This window comes from Rosa rugosa, chromosome 6, assembly GCF_958449725.1.
Source record: "Rosa rugosa chromosome 6, drRosRugo1.1, whole genome shotgun sequence".
NCBI lineage: Eukaryota > Viridiplantae > Streptophyta > Magnoliopsida > Rosales > Rosaceae > Rosa > Rosa rugosa.
The window spans coordinates 35,451,557-35,472,554 of NC_084825.1; the positions used below are offsets into that span (position 1 = coordinate 35,451,557).

General features: G+C 39.7%; 3 protein-coding genes across 3 annotated transcripts; 1 reads left to right on the plus strand and 2 right to left on the minus strand.

Annotated features, from left to right (window-relative positions):
- Window positions 1-5,964: 5,964 nt before the first annotated feature.
- On the plus strand, window positions 5,965-6,537 carry LOC133716668 (uncharacterized). The gene has a single exon (XM_062143345.1). The coding sequence runs from the start codon at window positions 5,965-5,967 to the stop codon at window positions 6,535-6,537; it is 573 nt and encodes a 190-aa protein (XP_061999329.1).
- Window positions 6,538-7,315: 778 nt separating this feature from the next.
- Window positions 7,316-10,264, minus strand: LOC133713895 (stachyose synthase-like). Its single transcript, XM_062139927.1, has 4 exons — window positions 8,765-10,264; window positions 8,487-8,664; window positions 8,042-8,409; window positions 7,316-7,894 (listed from the first exon to the last, which is right to left on the minus strand). Exons 1-4 carry the CDS (start codon window positions 10,262-10,264, stop codon window positions 7,316-7,318), a joined length of 2,625 nt encoding a protein of 874 aa, XP_061995911.1.
- A 9,103-nt stretch (window positions 10,265-19,367) lies between these two features.
- LOC133716669 (UDP-glucuronate:xylan alpha-glucuronosyltransferase 2-like) lies at window positions 19,368-20,204 on the minus strand. Its single transcript, XM_062143346.1, has 2 exons — window positions 20,001-20,204; window positions 19,368-19,871 (listed from the first exon to the last, which is right to left on the minus strand). Exons 1-2 carry the CDS (start codon window positions 20,202-20,204, stop codon window positions 19,368-19,370), a joined length of 708 nt encoding a protein of 235 aa, XP_061999330.1.
- Between the last annotated feature and the right edge of the window lie 794 nt (window positions 20,205-20,998).

The window sequence follows — 20,998 nt, forward strand, 5'->3', positions numbered from 1 at the left end:
TCATGTCCAACATGAACCGCGATAGAATCCGAAACTTGTTATGGAAACGCGTGGGCATATCCCTTCCCAATTAAGTAGTCACTTTAGTGAGCGTTTCAACCTTATTGCAAACGTGCTCCGTGGTCTAGAGCCACTTGACTTGGGTAAATGAAGTTCACCATGAACCTTCATGTATATTCCGTATCTAGATCCCCATAGAGATACGTAGTGATCACATTTGTAAGCTGCATGTTCAGTTATTTGGAAACTACCAAACTGACAAGGTAGTGGAGTGCAATGACATCCATTACGAGAGAATATGTCTCATCGTAGTCGATTCCAGGGCGTTTTTATGAGAAGCCTTGCCCCATAAGGCGAGATTGCCATCTCTTTTTCTCATCACGCTTTCTAACGAAGACCCATTAGTCAATAGGTTTTATGTTAGGAGGTGTTGGCATCACTGGCTCGTTAGAGAATCCAACTTAAACCTGGATCGCATCTTTCCATTTAGGTAAAATCTCTCTACGTTGGCATTAATTCATCAACGAAGTGTGGTTCGATATCATCTGACTCAACAAACTCATGCGCAACGAAATGCGCAACTACATCATCAATTATGATGGAGTTTCTATCCCACGTCTCATGTACACTAGTGTAAGTTTCATAGAGCTCTATATTCTCAGGAATAGGTTCTGACGTTGAGGCGTCCCCCAACGATAACCATAATCCGGAAGATTCTCATGAGACGGATTTTGAGTCTTGATGATCAAAGGATTGGAATGTGCCAAAGTATCCTTCGAACGCACGGGCCTCCCACGCATCCTAGCTGGGGCCATGGCCTGTAACGCCAAAGTGCCACTCTCTTTGGCGTTGGCGCCATGCCTACCTCCGTGTAGGGTGGCGCTACGTCCTCTTATAAGGACGTACTTCCTTGCAGGCATATTTGTAGCATATGTGTGTGATCTCGTCACTTTAGTAGGGATCGAGATGAGACATAGTGGGAACAGACTACGACAATTCCTGTCGTTCATGCTGAACATTCGTGTTCTTATCTCCCCCTAACGAAGGGAATACTGTCTCATCAAAGTGACATCCGCAAATCTAGCGGTAAGGAGATCGCCTAGCGAGGGCATAAAGTGGCGGACGATTGTTGGAATCTCAAATCCAACGTAGTTGGCCATTCGTCTGTAAGGACCCATCATAGAGCGCTGTGGCGGCGCAATTGGCACAGAAGTGGCACACTCAAAGATGCGTAAGTACGATACTTGTACCCAGTCACTAGCTGTAATGCAGAGGTAGATTGAGTGGCGGTGGGTCGTAGACGAATTAGCATAGCTGCATGCGATATTGCATTATCCCAAGTGGATATAAGAAAATTGGTGCGCATTACCAATGTCCTGACTACCATCGTAGTCGTTTCCGCGAGACCATTGGGGTGGGAATATGATGTCCAACATCAGTCCCATTGCAATAACCATCGAAAGTCTTCGATGTAAACTCTCTAGCATCGTCAAGTCCAATTGACGGAATAGGATGATCCGGGGAGTGAGCCCGTTGTCATATGATATGTGCTAAGAGTGTAGCATAGGCAGCATTTTCAGGTGGACAATGGCACAACACGTGACCAGCGTGTTTGCGTGTCAACCAACATTATGAGATATTTAAACGTCCGCAAGTTGGTTGAACTAGTCCACAGAATCCCTATGGATTCTATGTAAGAACATAATGAGTATTGTCATATCCTTTGCATAGGACGGTCTCAGTCCTAATTTCCCTAAGGAACGGGCTTTGTAAAAAGAGCGAGAGGCTGTAGAATCAACCAATGAGGATTTTGGTTGGGCCTAAGCATTTGAAACGCTATTTGAAGCAAAGTTGGTGATTGCAACATCACCTGGGGCGCCATCACCATGATGGACGCCATCCATGGTGTCATGGATAGGGACTGTGCTAGTCCTAGGCTGGTGGTGGACGTCGGCGGTGCCAAGGGCAGCGGCGGCGGTCACACTTAGTCTAAGAATCAACCTTTGATTCATGCTTCATTTCGCTCGAGAGAATGGATGTCCGTGTGAAGTCTTTTGTAGACGGATCATCATATCATGACTAGGATGATCTATCCTGTCGTGACAAAGCCAATATGTGTCTAAATCCACGAGATCTTCTCTCATAACTTTTATTGGATTAATAGCTCGAATAGTGACATAAAGTCCACTAGAGAGACACATAAACTTCTCTAAGATGCGCCTTTATTTGCAATCATTAGAGGTATTGCAAAGGAACTCATTTTTGTTCTCCTCATGCATTTCTGCATGGAATCCGTTGGCTATTCATAGGGTGTGATTTGCCCTAGGAGCGTAGAGAGTTTTGTGAGAATAATCAAGGTGCCATTTGGCAAGGGGAACTTGGGCTATTCCATGTCCTTGAATTAATACTGATGGCCCAGCCATCGTAGTCACAAAGTAACATGCTCATGAATCAAAATGGAGTCATAATGAAGAGAACTCGAAATTTTATTCATAAGCCAACGGAGTACATCATTGTCTCTTAACCATTAGGAGAATCTAATTCAAATGCTAGCTAATGCAAAACAATGGTAGTCGTCTAACTTCTTTCGGTAATTCCAACGCAAATGTGACCAGGTGAGTAGAGAGATGTCGGTGGAGCACAGTTCGCTTAATTACCACTTATCTCAAAACCTTCCTAGACATCACATTTACATTGAGTACGCCTACTTTGAAGAAAGACTAAACCATAGACATCTACAACAAAAAAAATATGGCAATTGCCTACATCTCTTGGAAAATAAAGACTTAAACAGAATTGGCGATCTATTGATCCCAGCTAGATTTGTAGTCTTTAACCCTTCACTCTAGATCATCTTCTTGATCTTCTTGTTCCACATAGTGAGCTTCTCTTGCTTCACAATATGTTTTGTAGGCGGTGACAAGTTCTTCACGAGCTCTACAAATGTGTGCCCAATGATCAGACACTCCACATCGAGAACATACATCTCTTTGCTCAAACTCCATTGATTGAGGCACTTTGAAAGCGTCATTTAGATGGCTCTTAGTGTTAGTGGCGCCACCAACATGGCCAGAGGCGTTGCCTCCCTCTCTCTTTCCACGTTGACCTCTTCGGTTCTGTGTTTGCTTATTTTGGCAATTACCTTCCCAAGTAGAGCGATTATATGGACCAGAAAGTCCATAAGTATCCCTAAGGTTAGGGTTTCGCTCTTGGCGCATTCTCTTAGGGGCACGACTATAATTGGATTCCGGAATATGCTCTATTTCCACGGATCTCGAATTATAGTTCTTCACAAGGATGTTGTCATGCTTTTCAGCGACATTCATAGCTCCAATGAGCTCATGAAACCTTGTGATTCGTCTTGCAGTAACATCGATTCGATAGTTCTTAGCAACCATCAATGCAGAGACGGGGAAAGTAGAGAGAGTCTTCTCAATCAACATCGCATCTGTGATCTCTTTACCACAGAATTCCATTAAGGATTTAATGCGAAGTGATTCCGAGTTGTAGTCAAGAACTGACTTGAAATCACAGAAGTGGAGGCTATGCCATCTCACTTCTAGGTCAGGAAACAGGGAGTCACGGACATTGCCAAATCTTTCTTCGAGTGAGGCCCACAGCTTTCTGGGGTCTTCTTCATTCATACACTCGTACTGGAGCGAATCATCCATATGACGAGTCATTAGGATGATGGCTTTCGCCTTATTTGCCTATAAGGCTGCTCTATTTGCTTCCAAAGCTTGAGCTTGCTCAACAGTTAGCACGTCCTGGCTAGGCTCAAGAATCGTATCCAGAATTCCATTGGCCTTGAGATGCTGGCGGATATCACGAACCCACCTGTGATATCCAGAGCTAGTTGTTCCTAATGGAGCAAAGTCCAATTTGTTCAGGTTACTCATCCTGAAAGAGAACAAGAAATTAGGGTTAGTTTCGGAGCGAAGAAGGCTACCACGAAAAGCTATAAAATTTCTGAGCGTAGTCGCTTCCAAGAAATTAGGGATTTTCTAAGCGTAGTCGCTTCCAAGAAAATCTGATTCCAAGAAGGGTTTTGGATTAGATCGAAACAATGATGTATGTGGTCGATCGTTTTTCTTCTCAACAAACTCTAAGTTTGGAGGACTCTACAAGCTCCAAGCTTGGAGTGAGCACGAACCCCCACAGTTCGGCTATTGGTCTCCCCTATGAAGAAGAAAGAGGGGTAGAAGAAGGGATGTTGGAAGTCCCCGAGAAAAAGAAAAGAAATTGAAATAAAAACTCAAAAACGGGAACTTTTAGAAAAGTTTACCTTGAAAAGATCGCTGGAAATCTGGCCGAAAAGTCGCCGGAAATTTTCCTGAAAAGTCGCCGGCGGCTAACGGCTGAGGGTGGCCGGAGTTGGTTGACCGGAAGGGTTGACTGATGGGCTGCCTCCCCCCTTTTTGTTTTCTTTTCTTCTTTAGGCCGTGGGCCTTCCTCCTTTTTTTTTTTCCTGGGCTGGTCCCTTTTTCTTTCTGGTCTTTCTTGGCCGCGGGGCCCTCTCTTTTCTCCTTCTTTTCTTCTTTCTTCTGGGCTCATCTGGAAACAGAGGAATTAGACCGGTTCCAGAATAATTTTTTTGGTTCCAGCAATCTGGGATCAGGTTGCAGCTTCTGGTGGAGTATGGCAGCTAGGGCTGTCAATGGGTTTTGTATTCGGATTCAAGGTTTTTAGCTTCTTGAATCAGGGTTTGGCTATTTGTTTCAGGGTTAAGGTTTCGTGCTGATAACGTGTTTTAGGGAATCAGAATTTGAGAGAAATTCGTTGTGTATTCTCATTGATAATAGGGGCCTCTTTATATAGAGAATTACAATGCATAGAATCTCAATCATACAAGGAAAGTAATCTTACATTGAATAGGAATCTAGATCCTTCTAATGTAACTCTATTACCACTAGGTCAAGTAACCTAGAGTTTGGGCCAAACACAAATTAGGGTTTACTTGAACATATATATAGAGGCCGGATCGAGAGCGGACGTCCGCAACCCAGAAAAAGTGCGGACGTCGCTCCTCCGGCGTCGGGAAGGCGACGATCGCTGCGCTGCAGGTGCCGGACGCACCCTCTGGACATCCCGGACGACCTCGAGCAAGCGGCGAAGGCGAAGGTGATCGGAAACTCAGCGATGTGCTACGAGCTCGCCGGAAACCATGGAAGCCCATCGAGCTCGACGTCGATCCCTTCGTCGACGACTCCAGCCGCTTCTGAACTGCTCCACGTCGTGGCCTGGTTCCGTCCGGCAGCAGAAACGCCGCCGTCGCTGCTCGATCGAGGCCGGAGGAGCGACGTCCGCACTTTTTCTGGGTTGCGGACGTCCGCTCTCGAACGGTTTTGCATATATATATATATATATATAAAGCTTTTCTCTTATACAATTTATACACATATCATGTTTGAATGTTATTTGTATATTTAGTCATTTAGTGTCATGATTTTCTTACAACTACTGTCTTTATATCTTTTGGAATTTTTTATCTTCAACTTAATTATTATGATAGAATTGGTAATTCCAATTCATTTTGTATTATTTTATAGTAGGTGTTAAATTATTTTTTAAATATTATATTTTATTTTAATTATCTTGTCGACATCGTGTCGTGTGCTAATTTTTTTTTTTTTTTCAAATATCACGTATATTGTGCCATGCATGTCAAATTCTAGTGCTTCCTAGATCAATATATATACAAGAAAAGGAAAAGAAAATCTGTAGAGATCCTTGTAATATTATCATAGGGTTTGATTACTCGATTTGGTTTGGGTACACTAAATCAAGTATGCCTTCTACGCCAAGAAAAGGAAATAAAAATCTCATGCTCTCCTTATAAATATAGGAAATAAAAATCTCATGTAATTTGTTATTATAAATACCCTGCCCTGTGGTACATATATAGTTCTCACACTGCGGATTGTTATAAGCCTAACTACCTACAACATCCAACATCCCTCAGCCATGGACAACACCCAAAGGCAACTTGATCATCACTGTGCTGCCCTCCGCCGTAAAATTAAATTGTTGATTTGTGGAGTAGCCGTGGTAATTTGTCTTATCTTCTTTATGAGTTTGGTCCTCACCAAGAGCCCGAATAACGTCAACTGTCATGTAACCAGTGCATTGCTCACCGATTCCAACCTCACCGTTGAGATCACTATTCGAAACCCGAACAGTTTCTACCGTGTCCACCATGATCACATTGACATTACTGCCAACTACAAAAACCAGACGTTGGGTTCGACATTGAATTATGCCTCCTTCTCGCAAGGACGTAATCGCGAAACACGGCTAACACCGTCCTTCGACGGGCTGATCCTTGGCGGAGGCGATGACCTCCGCGGGTCGAACAACTGCGGAAATAACTATTACGATATTATTGTCAAGCTCAACATGCAAGAGGAGTACAAGAAACAGATTGCTCCCAAGAAGAGATTTCAAAGGAATTTGGAGTATACGTGCGAGTTGAAGGTTCCTTCTGGCAGTGGGAGTAGCTTCAACACCACCCTGTGCCGCTATCTACAAATTCCATGAGGCATGACTGCATGGGTAGTAGTAGTACGTAGTAGTAGACATATGACTTTTCAGTGATCAATTTTTTATTGAGATTTAAATATTTTTTTTTTATTTTTTTATTTTTTTTTATGTATCTTAGTTATTATGCATGCTAGCTTTGGGCTTCAGATACTAAAAAAAGGGAAGCATGCTTTGGGATTATAATTTTATTGATTAATAAAATTTCGTTCGATTTCTATTTCAAATCTTTCTTCAATTTAAGGCAATTCATTCACATATTAAAATGGGGTGGCGAATCGTGAGCATATAGCTAGCGATTTCATGGGCTATAGCTTTAGGGTTTAGGAGCTTGTTTGTTTAGGAAGACTCGAGTAGTTGAGTTGATAACTCTGACTTGTGTGGAGAGGCAGAACACAAGATCGAATTAAAGAACGTGCCCTGATATATTAGGAAAAAAACAAAAAAAGGTAAAAAATATTTCATTATTCACAATTGTCGGATCGAGGATTCTATAATTAATTAGAATGAGCTTCGATCACTTGTGATTTTTCAAAGTTTTCGACTGCTATCTTGCAATATCCATGTCAAACTCACTAAGTCAGACACTTAGCTCCATATGTCTCAGATCATCCTTGTTTGGTGATTTACGTTGGTAATGGATGAGGAAAAAAGAATACATCAAACGAGTCAAATGGAAAAGGTGATCTTTAGACACTTTAATTTAATTATTTAATGGGAAAGTACTCTAGCCGAACATTTTAGTTCGCATAGAAAATCAGAAAAAGGAACAAAAATATCAAAACACAAGAACGACATCAGAAATTCCAGCCGCTTCTTCAACCCAAGGAAGATTCAGGGACAGTTTACCAGAAGCAGACCACTCAAAAGTCACTACAGCACCATTCAAACAACACTTCTTCGGAGACTGACTTGAGTAGGCCAAGAAGTTGCCTCCACCTTTAACCTTGATCTTTGCACTATAAGATTCCATGCCACTTGTATAATCCAGCTCTTGGATAGTGCCTCCACTGTTGAACATGTTTGTCAGTCCAATCGGCGCAAACTTGGTGTTGTTGGAGCCGAGCTTTTGTACTGGCACGAAGCTGAAAATCTCGAACGAAGATGGTTGGATCACCATTTGAATGGGATCGGATTTGGGGGTCATTTGGAAGAGTTCATTGGCCTGATTGAGATAGACCACATATTCTTCGGCCTTACCCAAATGGGCGGCTTCCATCTTTTGGTCCCATTCAATTTCAGAAACATGCACTGAATAGAGGATTTCCTTGTAGCACTGGGAGTAGCCTTTGATTCTTTTTTCTTTTGGGTCCCAACCAGCCCCTTGGCAGTTGAAAGCTCCCATCACACCACCAAACTGTGCAATAAGTAACAATTTGAGTGCCAAGTTATACATTAAATTGAATCAAGCTACAGAATCAATTAGCAAGTGTGATTGTATACAATAGGAAAAAGGTTTCAATGGGCTATACCAAAGAAAAAAGGGTAGATAGGGTTTATGTACCTTGTTGACATTCCAAATTTTGAGAGCAGTCTTGCTGTCAAATAAGGGGTTCTTGAATAGGCAGTCCCTAGTTGGAAGAGCAAAGTGCTGGCACTTGGGGATGGTACCATCTGGGTAAACAAGCTGCCTAATAAGATCAAAATTGTGACCACCAACCGAGTCACTTATATACACCGGACCTCCACAGATAGCCCTAGATCCGGCATGAAATTTGGCACACAGATGATCTGACTGGAACATATCCCAATCAGGCTGAATGAATTGACCCATCCACATGCTGTTGTAGGCACAATGGATCATATGGACACCTTGTAGCCAGTAAACTCCCATGGGGTCTCCATTTGGATCCTGAAACCAAAAATCATCACCTGCAATACCGATTTGTTAATGTACATGAACTGCTTTAAGTGTTAGAAGACCAAATCGACAATACAGATTTTCTTACCAACTCTTCCAATAGAGATTTGTTTTGTTCCAAGGAAGAAGAAATCATTGCATTGTTGCATGCTAGCAATAAGTCCAGTTCCATTGAAGTTCTTTACAAGAGAAGAAGTCAGCCCCTTGTAATAAGCCTTTGCAAGCTCAACACGGCCTCCGAATTCCTCAGATACATATTCAAGAGTCTGTAATCAAAATTCATTCATACAAGCATTGAATTAGAAGACGATCGCAATGTACAGTAGAACTCAAACGTACGTACAGGTTATGTGAGGATAGACTTACATGAATAACATCCACTTTGACTCCTGTGATACCAGCTTCAGAAAGGTAAGAGTGCATAGAATTATAGAAATCACCAGCTTGATCAGGATGGACGAGTCCAATCCCACCCTCAACTAGTTTCACCACAGCTAGGTCAGACATGGAACCATCTAGTCCTGGAGAGACTTTGCAGGGGATGATCTTTGAATTGAGATGAGTTGTACCTGGTTTAACACCACCCCAGGCACCACAAAGAGCATGCCATACATAAATATCATCCAAATTCTTGAACTTGGTTCTCAAGTCGCATGTGAAAGACTTCATTCCATAATTTTTAGCCTTGCAAGAACAGCTTCTACAGCTTCCTTCTTTCGAAACACTACTAGTAGTGCTGCCTTCTTCTCCACCACCAATTATCATATCCAACTCTTGTTTATGCTTCTGCATTTGTTTTTGGAACTCGGACAAATCAGTGACTCCAGATTGAATGGCCTTATCACGAGCCTTTTCAACATTCTCTAATTCAATTGCCTTGGATATCAACATCTTTGGCCTTTTTGGATCAAATGAAGGTGCATGAGGACCCAGTAAAGATCCACCTTTGTAGTTTTTGAACTTGTCACACTCCTCAAGCCTGTGAAGCCTAGCAGTCATTTGAGTCCCACCAATGACTAGATTCTTAGCATCCTCATTCGGGTTCTCATCATCATCAAAATTAATGCTTTGCCAACCATCATCAATGATGAGAAACCTTGGGGGTACACCGGCTTCAACGAATTCATTTACACCATGGGAGACACCAACAGGTTCCACAGTTAAGTAGAAGGCATCCCAAGTGCACCAACCAAATTTATCAACTAGATTTGGTGCCGATTTTTCTTCAAGGAGCCTAAAGGTATTGAGATGGACCCTCAGAGCACTGTAGGCCTCTTTCATCAAGGTGTAGGGATTGTCGGACACATGAACATAAGCGATGGCATCGAACTTCGATGCTTTCACTTGGGTAGAACCACTCTCAGCAAAGATCATGACATGACCATCAGTACCAGGTTGAAAAGCAGATCTAAAACTGCCATCGATGATGGGTATGATTATGACATAGGAATTGATTTCTGGGACATTTAGGAGCACCCATTGGGTTTCCATTTGCAAATCTGACCCAGAGTTCCCAACCCACATAGTAGACCACCATGTTTTGAACCTAAAGATACTAAGGAAATCCCTGTTATCGAATTTTCCCAATGAATTTATCAACTTATCAGAAGACGACTCCTTGTTGAAACCAAGGAACCCTGCTTTGTGGGACAAGGCACTGACACGGCTGAGCAGATGAGTTGGAACATCAGAAGAAGATTGGCAGATTGAAGAAAAAGGACTAAAGGTGACATTGCTTGGAACTTCAGAGAGCAATGGAACACCTTTGACATTAAACTTTCCATCAGACAAATCAAAGTATTTTTCTGAACTCTCGGACCGGATAACATTGACGACTGGATTAACAGGCATATTAGGAGGTGCCATGAGGACAAGAAATCAAAGAGAAGAAGACGATTGATAACAAGAAGATCTGAAAAGCTCAAGGATAGTAGAAAGCAAACCTTGGTTGGAAGATGGAGGATAAAAAAGCCTGAATAGGGTATTATATAGGATTCATAGTGTCGCTCATTTTGGAGCCTAATATCTTGGTTATTAAGGCTGAATCAAATCAGAACTTTTGAAAAAGGAAAACAAGTTATATAATTAAGTTTGGTTTTGGTATCCTGTAATGTCTTTGTTCATATTTTATCTTCTCAGACCAAAAACATAAATATTTCTTAAGCAAATTTATCATTTTGGTCTCCTATAATGTCTGCACTATAATGTCTTTGTTCATTTTTGGAGCCTAATATCTTGGTTATTAAGGCTGAATCAAATCAGAACTTTTGAAAAAGGAAAACAAGTTATATAATTAAGTTTGGTTTTGGTATCCTGTAATGTCTTTGTTCATATTTTATCTTCTCAGACCAAAAACATAAAGAGCAAATTTATCATTTTGGTCTCCTATAATGTCTGCACTATAACTGGGATTTATAATTTATAATCCTATATACTTAATAAATTAGATTGACATGAGAGAGAATCTCTTGAAGCAGAAATGGAATGCTCAATGTAACACTATTGAAATTTTTTTAATATGCAGAACAGAGGTCTCATAGAAGACTAGCTTTGATAGCGGACAGAACAGAGGTCTCATAGAAGACTAGCTTTGATAGCGGACAGAACAGAGGTCTCATAGAAGACTAGCTTTGATAGCGGAAGATAAGTTTAGAAGGAAAGTAATGAAGGAGGGTTGAATTTTCAGTAACAAAACAAAACCATAGAAATTATCTAGTAATTTCTGATTTCTCAACTATATACCTGCAATATACACAGCGAAATTATTGTCCAAGTAAACTGCTGCATTAATTGTTCACAATTCACAAAGGATTGGGATGATATAATCCTTCATGCATGCCAAAACATTTCTATAGTTTATGTACATCTACTAAACAGAGATTTTCCATTTTGTGAGTTTTCGACTACCTCTCACATCATCCTGTGTGGGTCATTTACACTTGTGATCAAGAGCACATTCTTTAAGAATGTATCAATATGTATGTAGAAGTTTGCATCATTAGAATCAGGTCACAGAAAGTTCTCAGATTGTTTTGGAGCAGGCTCCTATATCATCATGGCCTTCAGTGAAAGTAAAACATGAGGTTGCCTATTGAACCAACAGGGCAATTCAGCATGGGAGGTAAGTCATCAGACTGGAGCAACCATACAATGTTTGACAGAAGACACGCGTTCAGGATGACGCTGAGGAAGTGGAGACTGAAGATCAAGGAAACTGGATGTTCATGCTGGACACCCCCAATAATGCATTCCCCAAGCTGCACACAAGACACAACATCAAATCGAGAAAATACTGATCATTTGTAGGAACAACGCATTATTCAAAGGTTACATCGGTTCATTCCTTCCGATTCTGACTCAGCTTAAGTTTATGACAGATAATACTAACAAAATTAGAACTCAGTTATTTTCTAATGCTGTGTATATCTGCAAACTAATTTGGTAACCATAGGTCCATAACTAACATATTAGAACTCAGAAATCCAAGCTGTCATAATATAAAACAACAAACTGGCGTCCACAGATATATAAAGAAACTATGGGAAGGAATTCTAAAAATGAATGGTGCTAATTACCTCTGTCCTGTAAACAACCTCCTCATTTACTGCAGAAAACTGGACTTCAGTATCGGTCGCATGTACAGAAACTGCAATGACACATAAGAGTCTAGTGAGTAAGATAGAAGTTACTACGTGTGAATGGTGTAAAGCAGCAACTCAACCAGAGAGCAAGAAATTGTGATACAACAAACAAAAGTTACTTGAAGGTGGTAGCAAAATCCTAGATTTGAACAACATAAATGTCGATCAATGTATAGGTTCAAGTGGTCAACCATATTTGGTCTGTGAGAGTATATAACATTTCAAGATAGTTCAAAATGGCATGTACCATAGTTTCGTTTGGTAACTCTGAACCAGACATAGCAGGCATCGGAAAATTCTATACCAATATGTCATAGGCTAATAGCGCACATTGATACAAGCAACAGATTATTATGCCATTGCACTCCATCCCTAGACCGAATTAATATTACCACGTACGACTCTAAGATACCATAAATGATAAAGCAATATAATGAAGATGAACACGTTCTCTTCAAAACTAACAAAGCAAAAGCTCATTTTCTGAAATCCAATCTGTAAATGCCCATCACAACAAAGAAAACAAATATAGTGCAGATGATAAGTACCAGAATTCCCAAAGTAGTGCAGATGTATGATAAGATGTCTAAACTCCTCTGAAGGTATCCCAATGATGGCTCGATATTCATAATCTAACTCTGGTAAATCCAACCCTTCAGCGTACGATTCAGACAATTCCATTTCAGAGAAACCAAACTCCCCAGTTCCTGTTATTTCATTTAGAGAGAAAATTAAACAGAAAAGAAAAGCATTAAGATTCAGAATGCAGATACTTCATCCATCTTTAAATAGGCTTTACAGCAAAACAATATAAGCAAAATCTAACAGATGATGCAGAAAGTAACATACAAATCCTCAAGAAACTGATAAAGCCAGAAACAGTACCATTAACCCAGATGACAAATTGTTGGGGCAACTAACCATAAACCAATTGTAAGAACCAACTAAAACCACCATAAACTTGCAAAAGCAACACCAAAGCCGTTTAAAGGGTTTCTTGCCTACTCTGGGAAATCTTCATTCCCAAGTTTAAAGGAAAACTGCAGAATTTCAAGTGATTCTTCAGTAAAGTCTGAAGTTGATGACTTCCATTTCCAAGAACCAACTCATACTATCGGTAACTTCAAAGAGCACAATCTTAAAAGTTTTCTGTGAAAATTGTTAAGTCAGTAAATTGTAAAATTAGCCATAGTGATTTCCACATCCAAGAACCAACTGAAACTACCGTCAACTATGAAAACAACTAGTACCGGAAATCTTTAAACCCTAACTGAAAGGAATCCGGAAAATTTTCTCAAGTCGGTGCCGGTAAATTGTCAAATTAACTTCGATTCATTTCCAAGAAAGAACTAATCTTACAAAATTACTCACAGAATTAAGCGAAATCCCCAAGAAAGGCGAAATTAGAAAAGCGGTACTGACCGGAATTCACGGTCACGAAGCCGATCAGATCGTCGCCGTCGTCGCCGTGAATGGTGAGCGCATCGTCGTCGCCGGCGCGACTCAGATTGGAATACAAGCGGCGGAGGTTGAGAACGAACGATCCGGCAAAGTCGCAGACGACGCGAGCGAAGGTCGATTCCGGAATCCGCAGCACGACGAAGTCCTCCTCGGAGATGATGGGGTTGCCGGCGGTCAGCAAGATCACCTCCTCCGGCGAGATTTCGACGTCGGCGAAGTCGGCCATGTCGACGAGTGGCGCCACGGCCTTCCGGAGAAGAACGGCGCCTTGGTTCAGTTGGAGCTCAAACATGGTTGGAGTCTCGGAGAAGAGAGAGAAAATGAGAGGGGAGGGAGTTTTGGCGGGAAAATTTGGAGAAGAAGTTGGACGAAGTCGGGACGGGCTTTTGGAATTCTGTTACGGGTCCCTGTGATTTAAGCAGTGTCAGTTTTGAACACGTGACAGTTTCTGAAAACAAAAAGTCTATATAGCCCTTGATTGGTCTTTAAATGCTTTACAACATTAAAGTACGCAGTAGTGTTACTTTCGTAAATTAACATTTTTTTGGGTCGACAAATAAAGGTAAAATAGCCGGATTATTCCGTGTGTTTTCCCAAGCTGCCAATTTACCCCATAACTTTTCTATTTTGAATATTTACACCCACTCACTTTTTTAATTGTTTTTCTTTTTAGTAGAAGGAGGTCAGCAATTTTTATTCAATATGGAAAAAGCAATATTACACAGTGACCCGCCCAGTAGGGCCGTCAGAAAGAGACACCGCTAAACGCAATACTACTCCACCAATTGAGTGAAGCTCAAGGGGGAGAAAACTAATAGGAAACTGACAATAAAATTTTTCTGCAGCATCCATCAGTAGACTCGCTGACAACCTAAGACCAATAATCCCTGCAGTTCCTCGCGGGTATTGATCCCAAGAAAAATAAGAGACTAGGTACCAAAGCATGGTGCGTCCTGGATCCCAAATTTTTATACAAAATCCACCGGGATCCCAGATTCGGTACCAACAGCAGGTAAGCCCAAGTAAAGCTGCTTCAACCCCTCCAAAAAGGCCCAAGCCCACATTTGATAAACAAATTTGAGTCCAAGCCCTAAGGGGAATTGCCCTAACAGCCCAAATCGATCTAGCCCACTTAGCATCTGCTCCTCGGACGGACCAAAACTCCGGTAATCCAGCGGCAATACTACTGCCACTCACGGCCACCAATTGGCTCTGCCACCAGACCATCCAATGACGCCGATCTGCAGATAGAATAGGCAGAGAAAGAAACTTGAAACGAATCTGACCCGACCTGCCCTTCACCATCACGTCACCACTCGACGATCTGTCACCTGCACCACCTCGCCCACTGCCTCGACGCAAGAAACCGCTGCTTGCGCTGAGACCAAAAGAACCTCCACGAACAAGAAGCATCGGCGTTGGACTCAGATGATCTGGTCGGAGTAAGATCGGAGCCACGCTTCGCAGCCTTCTACTCGGATCCCACTCCATCCCACAACCGCCGCCGCCCTCCATTGCCGTTCCAAAAGTCCTTTGGCTACCCAATACAGCCACACCAATGCCTAAACTCTCTTCAAGAATTACTCTACCATCAAGAACAACAATAACCAACACACAGAGGCCGAAGCCTAAGAATATCTCCATGAAAGGATCAGATTTAGGTCGCGACGGCCAAGAGGCGCCGCTACCACAAACCCTAGCAGAGCGCTAGGGATATTTTTTCTATTGGAACCTACTATCTATTACCACTTTTTTAATTGTTGTTGATTCACACACTGTTGTTAACCTTTAAATTTTCCTTCCAATTTTTTCCTTAACTGAGCATGTGAGGAGCATTTTCGTCTTCTCAACTACTATAAAAAGAAAATTAAGTAACTAAAATTGTAATCCAACCTACATTACGGGCAAAACCAACTAACCAAGTTTCCCTTTTCTAAAATTAAATGTGGATGTTGCTTTGGATGATGTACATGGTATTAGAGGTACGTGAGCAGTTTTACGCAAGGAAAGAGGTGATCTCCTAATAGCGGCTTCTAAGAGATTTCGTGGAAGATTTGGTGTTAAGGCAGCTGAGATATATGCTACTGCTTTAGGCCTATAGGTGCTATCCCAATATGGTTTTCACGCTTTTCATCTTATCTTAAAATCAGATGTTTTATCTGGAGTCAATGATCTTTGCAAAACAAGTGAGGATGATATGTGGAGGGAAAATTGAAGAGTTAGGGATAAATATGCAAAATTGAAAAGTCAGGGGAATCGACAGCTATGGAAAAAGACATGGGGTAATTTGACTATTTTGCTATAAGTTAAACATAGCAACCCCAAAATTGGGGAACAAATTTGTTGCCCACCCTAGCTATGGTGGGCGAATGCCCACCTTTTAAATTAATTACACTTGTCATTTTGCTTAACCATAATTAAAAATTTACAAGGTATAAAATCAAAAGGGGGAATGACACAAATGGGTAACTAAACTATAATATATTCGACACTTTGGTCTTTCACTTCAAAAAAAAAAATTCACTTTAGTCACGCAAATTTAACTTTGCTATTACTGTCAAAAAATTACATCATGTCTAACATATGGCCTCTACAGAGTAGGTAGAGTTGATGACAACAAGAACTGGAGTGAAACTACTCCAAAACTTCAATTACAAGAAGTCAAGAAGTTGACATAGAAAGTGATTTTCTAGAAGCCATCCAAGAAATCTCAGCAGATGATATTGCCCATTCTGAGGATGGCAGCTTAGTTCAGGACATTCAATCAAGCATAATGGCTACGGCTTGTGTCACTATTAATTGTGCATACCCGTCGAGCAACCAATGATGTAGTACAACGACCTGTTAGCATAGCTTATGAGTCGAGCATAAACTCATAAAAGTTGAACCAAGCAATAACTATTTTGATGAGCAGTGTTGATCTGTGGGAGGGTTGCATAAGAACTTGATCCATTTTACTGGAAAGAAAAACTATAGATGATTAAGAAATTGTTATTATACAATTGTTTAACAATATTTTAACATCAAATATCATGCATCGGACATTAACAGACAATCATCCCAAGGATGTGTGAAAAACAAAAGAAAGAAACACCTCTCTTAAGTGGTCATCACATCACCAGTTACGATTCCATTTACAATTTACACTGCTCAAATGACCTTCACAATGCATTGTTTGATGTATGTCAGCATTTTTTATGTTTCTTGTTACCTCATATTCTAAATGCAACTCTGCATCTTGTTATTATTTTCTTTTTTATTTAGTTGTTATTTTATATCGTCGCATTATATTCTTCAATTTCATTTAATATATTGATTGTCATCTTTTCTCATAAAAAATGCTTTGCTCATGAAGATTATAATGCATTAGTTTGTAGACGGACAGAAGTATTTATGTTCTTATAGAAAAATTAGGGAATGGCCGGCAAAAGCAAAAACAGAGAGAGAGGAATATGATTCAAAGATAATGAAAAGATGAACTATTACCACTCTGATTTCTCGGACAGTCTTAACCAGTGTGTTGGAAGTATTGATAAAGTTGTTGAATTCAGCTTGATCACACTGAAAGCCAGATTCGTTGATAGCTTTCATAATATCGTCAGCTAGCCGATGAGTTATGCACACTCGGCTAAATGAAAATTCAACACTATGTGCAAACTCTGTGATAGCTAGCGAGATATTTATGCCTTATCGGGCATTCCACGACCAGGTAATGACGTTCTCCCCCATTTTGCCTAACATAAAATATTCTATTGGTGTTACAATAATAGCCATAGTTAGAACTTTTTTGAATTGGTTGCTGTAACACCATTAGAAGCTTTTATGTTGGGCAAGATGATGGGGTAGAGAAAAACAAAGGAATCATAAATTGTATTATATACTACTGGGAGGGTTCTGGTCGTCATCTTCACATTTAACCGAGATTTGCTGGAAATAGTAAAGATGAAAAGAGTAAGCAAACCCAGAAATATGCATGGGCAGAGATTCTAATAGTGGGATGATGTATAAAGGCACAATACAGTTATACAAACGGTTTGCCACACAGTTACAAGCTAACCATGGTTGAGTTAGCCTAACTTTGATTTTTGAGGAAAAACCATGGCTGGTACATTGGTACTTGATAGTTGATACTCAAGAATTTCAAGTTAACTGGGAAATTGGATGGAAAATCTAAAAGTTAATGGTAAGGTGTGAATCGACAACAATTAGAAAAGTGAGAGTGTAAATATTCAAAATTGAACAGTTAGGGGGGTGTATTGTATATGGAATTAGTGGAACTTTTAAAGAAATCTATGGAATTTAAAAGTCTGGGTGTATTCAATATAGACTTTTAACAGTCCATGAAAGTCTTGAGGTATTGAATTAGGATTTTTAAAGACTTCATGAATTCCACCAAAATCTAGGGGTATTCAATTAGGACTTTTAAAAATGAATAAAAGTACAGAGGTATTCAAAATATCATTCATACTTATGGAATTAGAAAATCATAGATAATCATGGACTTTGTAGTGTTAACTATACATACCAAACTCCAATAATTTTCCAGCCTCCAGACCAAAGATTTCAAAAAGTCTATCAAAGTTTCCTCTTCAAAAAAAAAAAAAAAAAGGTCTATCAAAGTTCTTCTCTCCACGCACGAAGAAGTTTGTCCTTCATCATCTCTCTTTCTTAATTTTTTGTCTTTTCTCTAATCTTTTATGAGGGTAATAGTATGTTAATGTTTCTCATACATCAACTTTTTTTATTACTTTGAGGACTCATTTTACCACTTTAAGGACTCATTTTATCACTTGAGAACTCATGTGATAACTAAGAAAATTTACCACTATAAGGACTCATGTTACTACTTTGAGGACTAATATTACTATTTTGAGGACTCATTTTACCACTTTAAGGCAATTGTATGCATGTCATACGTTAACATATTGTAGAATTTCCCCTTTTATGATATCAACCTTTTTTGATACCCAACATGTTCATTGTAGTTGTTGAATGTGATTTTTGTTTTTTTTTTGTTCAATTGTGGTACTTTGAACCCTAATAGCAATAAAAATGATTTATGAAACCCTAAAACTCAAATATTGTGGTCTAACCCTAAGACCTTGAACCATACTAAATTTTATCTTATTAATGAATTATTCTCATTAATTTGAATTTATATTATGGTTCAAAAAAAGGTTGAACAATTGAATTTCAATTGATTGATTATAGATCAAGACATTGACCAATATTGCTACAATATATGTTAATCGGCGAAAACAAAATTGATGAGAATAATTAACCATAAACATCAAGTGATCTATATTGTATATTTATGTTGTTGGGAGATTAGGAATAAGAACAAACTCGCTAGACAGACTAACAATCATTTATTTGAGTCAATTTCTATTAGAAGATACTGGAGCATTGAAGAGACAACAAGTTATTATTTTGTTTTGTGTTTGAGCTGCATTTGTTTTAATTTTTTTTGTTTTTTGTTTTTGTTTTTTGTTTTTGTTTGTTTGTTTGTTTTTTTTTAATATTTTGTACATCTTAGGAAATCTGTAGAAGTCATTCATAATAAAGTATATAGATTTTCATGAATCAATAAAAGTCTGTTGCTAAAATCAATGGTTTTAAGAAATCCATAACAGTCTATCAACTTTTTAAAAAGTCTGTAGACTTTTCAAAAAGTCTGTCATTTAAAAAAAGTCTGCACAAATCCAAATACAATACACCCCCTTAGAGGGTAAATCAGTAGCCATGGAAAAAGACATGGAGTAATTTGACTATTTTGCCATAATTTAAGGGTCTTTCTAAATGTACCCAGCAAATATCTAAGTATACCCAACAATTCTTTTACACCCAGTAAATTTATAAAATATTAACTAATTTCCTGTAATACCCTTTTCTTTAGTTAAACCCAGCAAACTCGTACACCTATTCACAGCCAGGTTCGCCGCTATGAGATGGACTTGGAGCCTAAACACCTCCCTATTCCACCCTTCTTCCGGATACTTGCAAGGCAATTTAGCCACGACGAGGTTCATCCTGTCGTAGATTTGGTACTCCGGCATTGGTATCTCCGGGCAAAACGGCACATCAGTCTCTTCCTCTTCATCAATCCATTCAGGAAATAAATCCTCCCATTTGAATAACTCTGAAACCCGGTCGAAATGAATCGGTATGACCTGTCCAAATCTCTTCCACTCTCTAACATCATCTTCTTCCATATTCACCATCCCAATCTTAATCCCCTTCAATATTATTCCCTCCAAAAAGCTCGGTACCTCCATTTTAGTACTCGTATTCAACCCTTCATGCTGTGTGGCTATGTACTCTTCTTTTGTCTCCTTTACTACCTGCTTCATCATCTTAACGCCATCAACCACCTTTACAGATACAATGTCAACAAAATCATCGAATCATCGACGAAAATTAGGAAACATACAAGTACATTGTTAGCATCGATTGACGTATAATCGAAGTGGAGAATACATAAAAGAGAGGGATCGTCTCACCTTACCGTTCTGATGGCAGTCGCGAAATGAGCACCTAATCAGAGATACTGCTGCGTTCTGGTAATAGATAGTGGTAGCCGGCTGGAGAAGAAGAGCAACGTAAACAACAAAAAAGAGAGCAAGGAAAACCAGGTTGACTCGGATGACCAAAGCCTTCGAAGAAGCGATCTTCGACATCTTCTGGAAACCAAGTCCTTCAATCATCTTAACCTTCTGAGGTTATGATCGACTACGACTGATCGAATATATATCTAACTAAGTTTCTGCTTACGGCAAAACTCAATAAGCACTAGCCGATCATGGAGACTAGAACATTTGAGAAAGGATTAATTAATCTTAAGCTAGAACTCTGGTGGTACTTAATTAGAGAACTCAGACAGCGAAGGATTGGAGTAAACCTCAAACAAAGCAAAACCATAGATAAAAAGCTCCAAGTGTCGTTTCCTTGTTTTTGTACTTCCTTTCCTTCGCAGAAAACAAGCTGCGAGCTGACAAGCTTTGCTTCTTCCGCATAACAAGCTGGTAATACTTGTGGTTATAGACAATTTGTGTTTTTTGAATTCCATTTCTATCCTGGTTTGTCTGGGTTTAATTAAATATAGGGGTATTATAGGAAAATTGGCTGGGTGTGGTTAGAGATTTTTAAAATTAATTGGGTGTAAACATTTTGCTGGGTGTATTTAGATATTTGCTGAGTATATTTAGAAATACCCTAATTTAAACATAGTGATCTCAAAATTAGGGAACAAATTTGTTGGTCACCTTTTAAATTAATTACACCTGTCATTTTGCTTCACCATAGTTAAAATTTTACAAGAGATGAATTGAAAAAGGGAGAATGACGCAAATTGGTAATTGAACATTCACTCACTTTGGTAGCTCAAATTTAATTTTGCTATTCACTTTGGTCATTACTGTCAGAATTACACCATGTCAAGCTTATAGCTTCTGCACAGCGGGTAGAGTTGTTGACTATAAGAACTGGAGTAGAACTACTC

Coding starts and splice junctions, on each gene's coding strand:
- LOC133716668 (XM_062143345.1), top strand. CDS start 5,965: ATGGACAACACCCAAAGGCAACTTGATCATCACTGTGCTGCCCTCCGC.
- LOC133713895 (XM_062139927.1), bottom strand. CDS start 10,264: ATGGCACCTCCTAATATGCCTGTTAATCCAGTCGTCAATGTTATCCGG. Junction 8,665..8,764: donor TCAAAGTGGATGTTATTCAT/GTAAGTCTATCC, acceptor TTTTGATTACAG/ACTCTTGAATATGTATCTGA. Junction 7,895..8,041: donor AAATTTGGAATGTCAACAAG/GTACATAAACCC, acceptor CTTATTGCACAG/TTTGGTGGTGTGATGGGAGC.
- LOC133716669 (XM_062143346.1), bottom strand. CDS start 20,204: ATGATTGAAGGACTTGGTTTCCAGAAGATGTCGAAGATCGCTTCTTCG. Junction 19,872..20,000: donor ACTGCCATCAGAACGGTAAG/GTGAGACGATCC, acceptor GTATCTGTAAAG/GTGGTTGATGGCGTTAAGAT.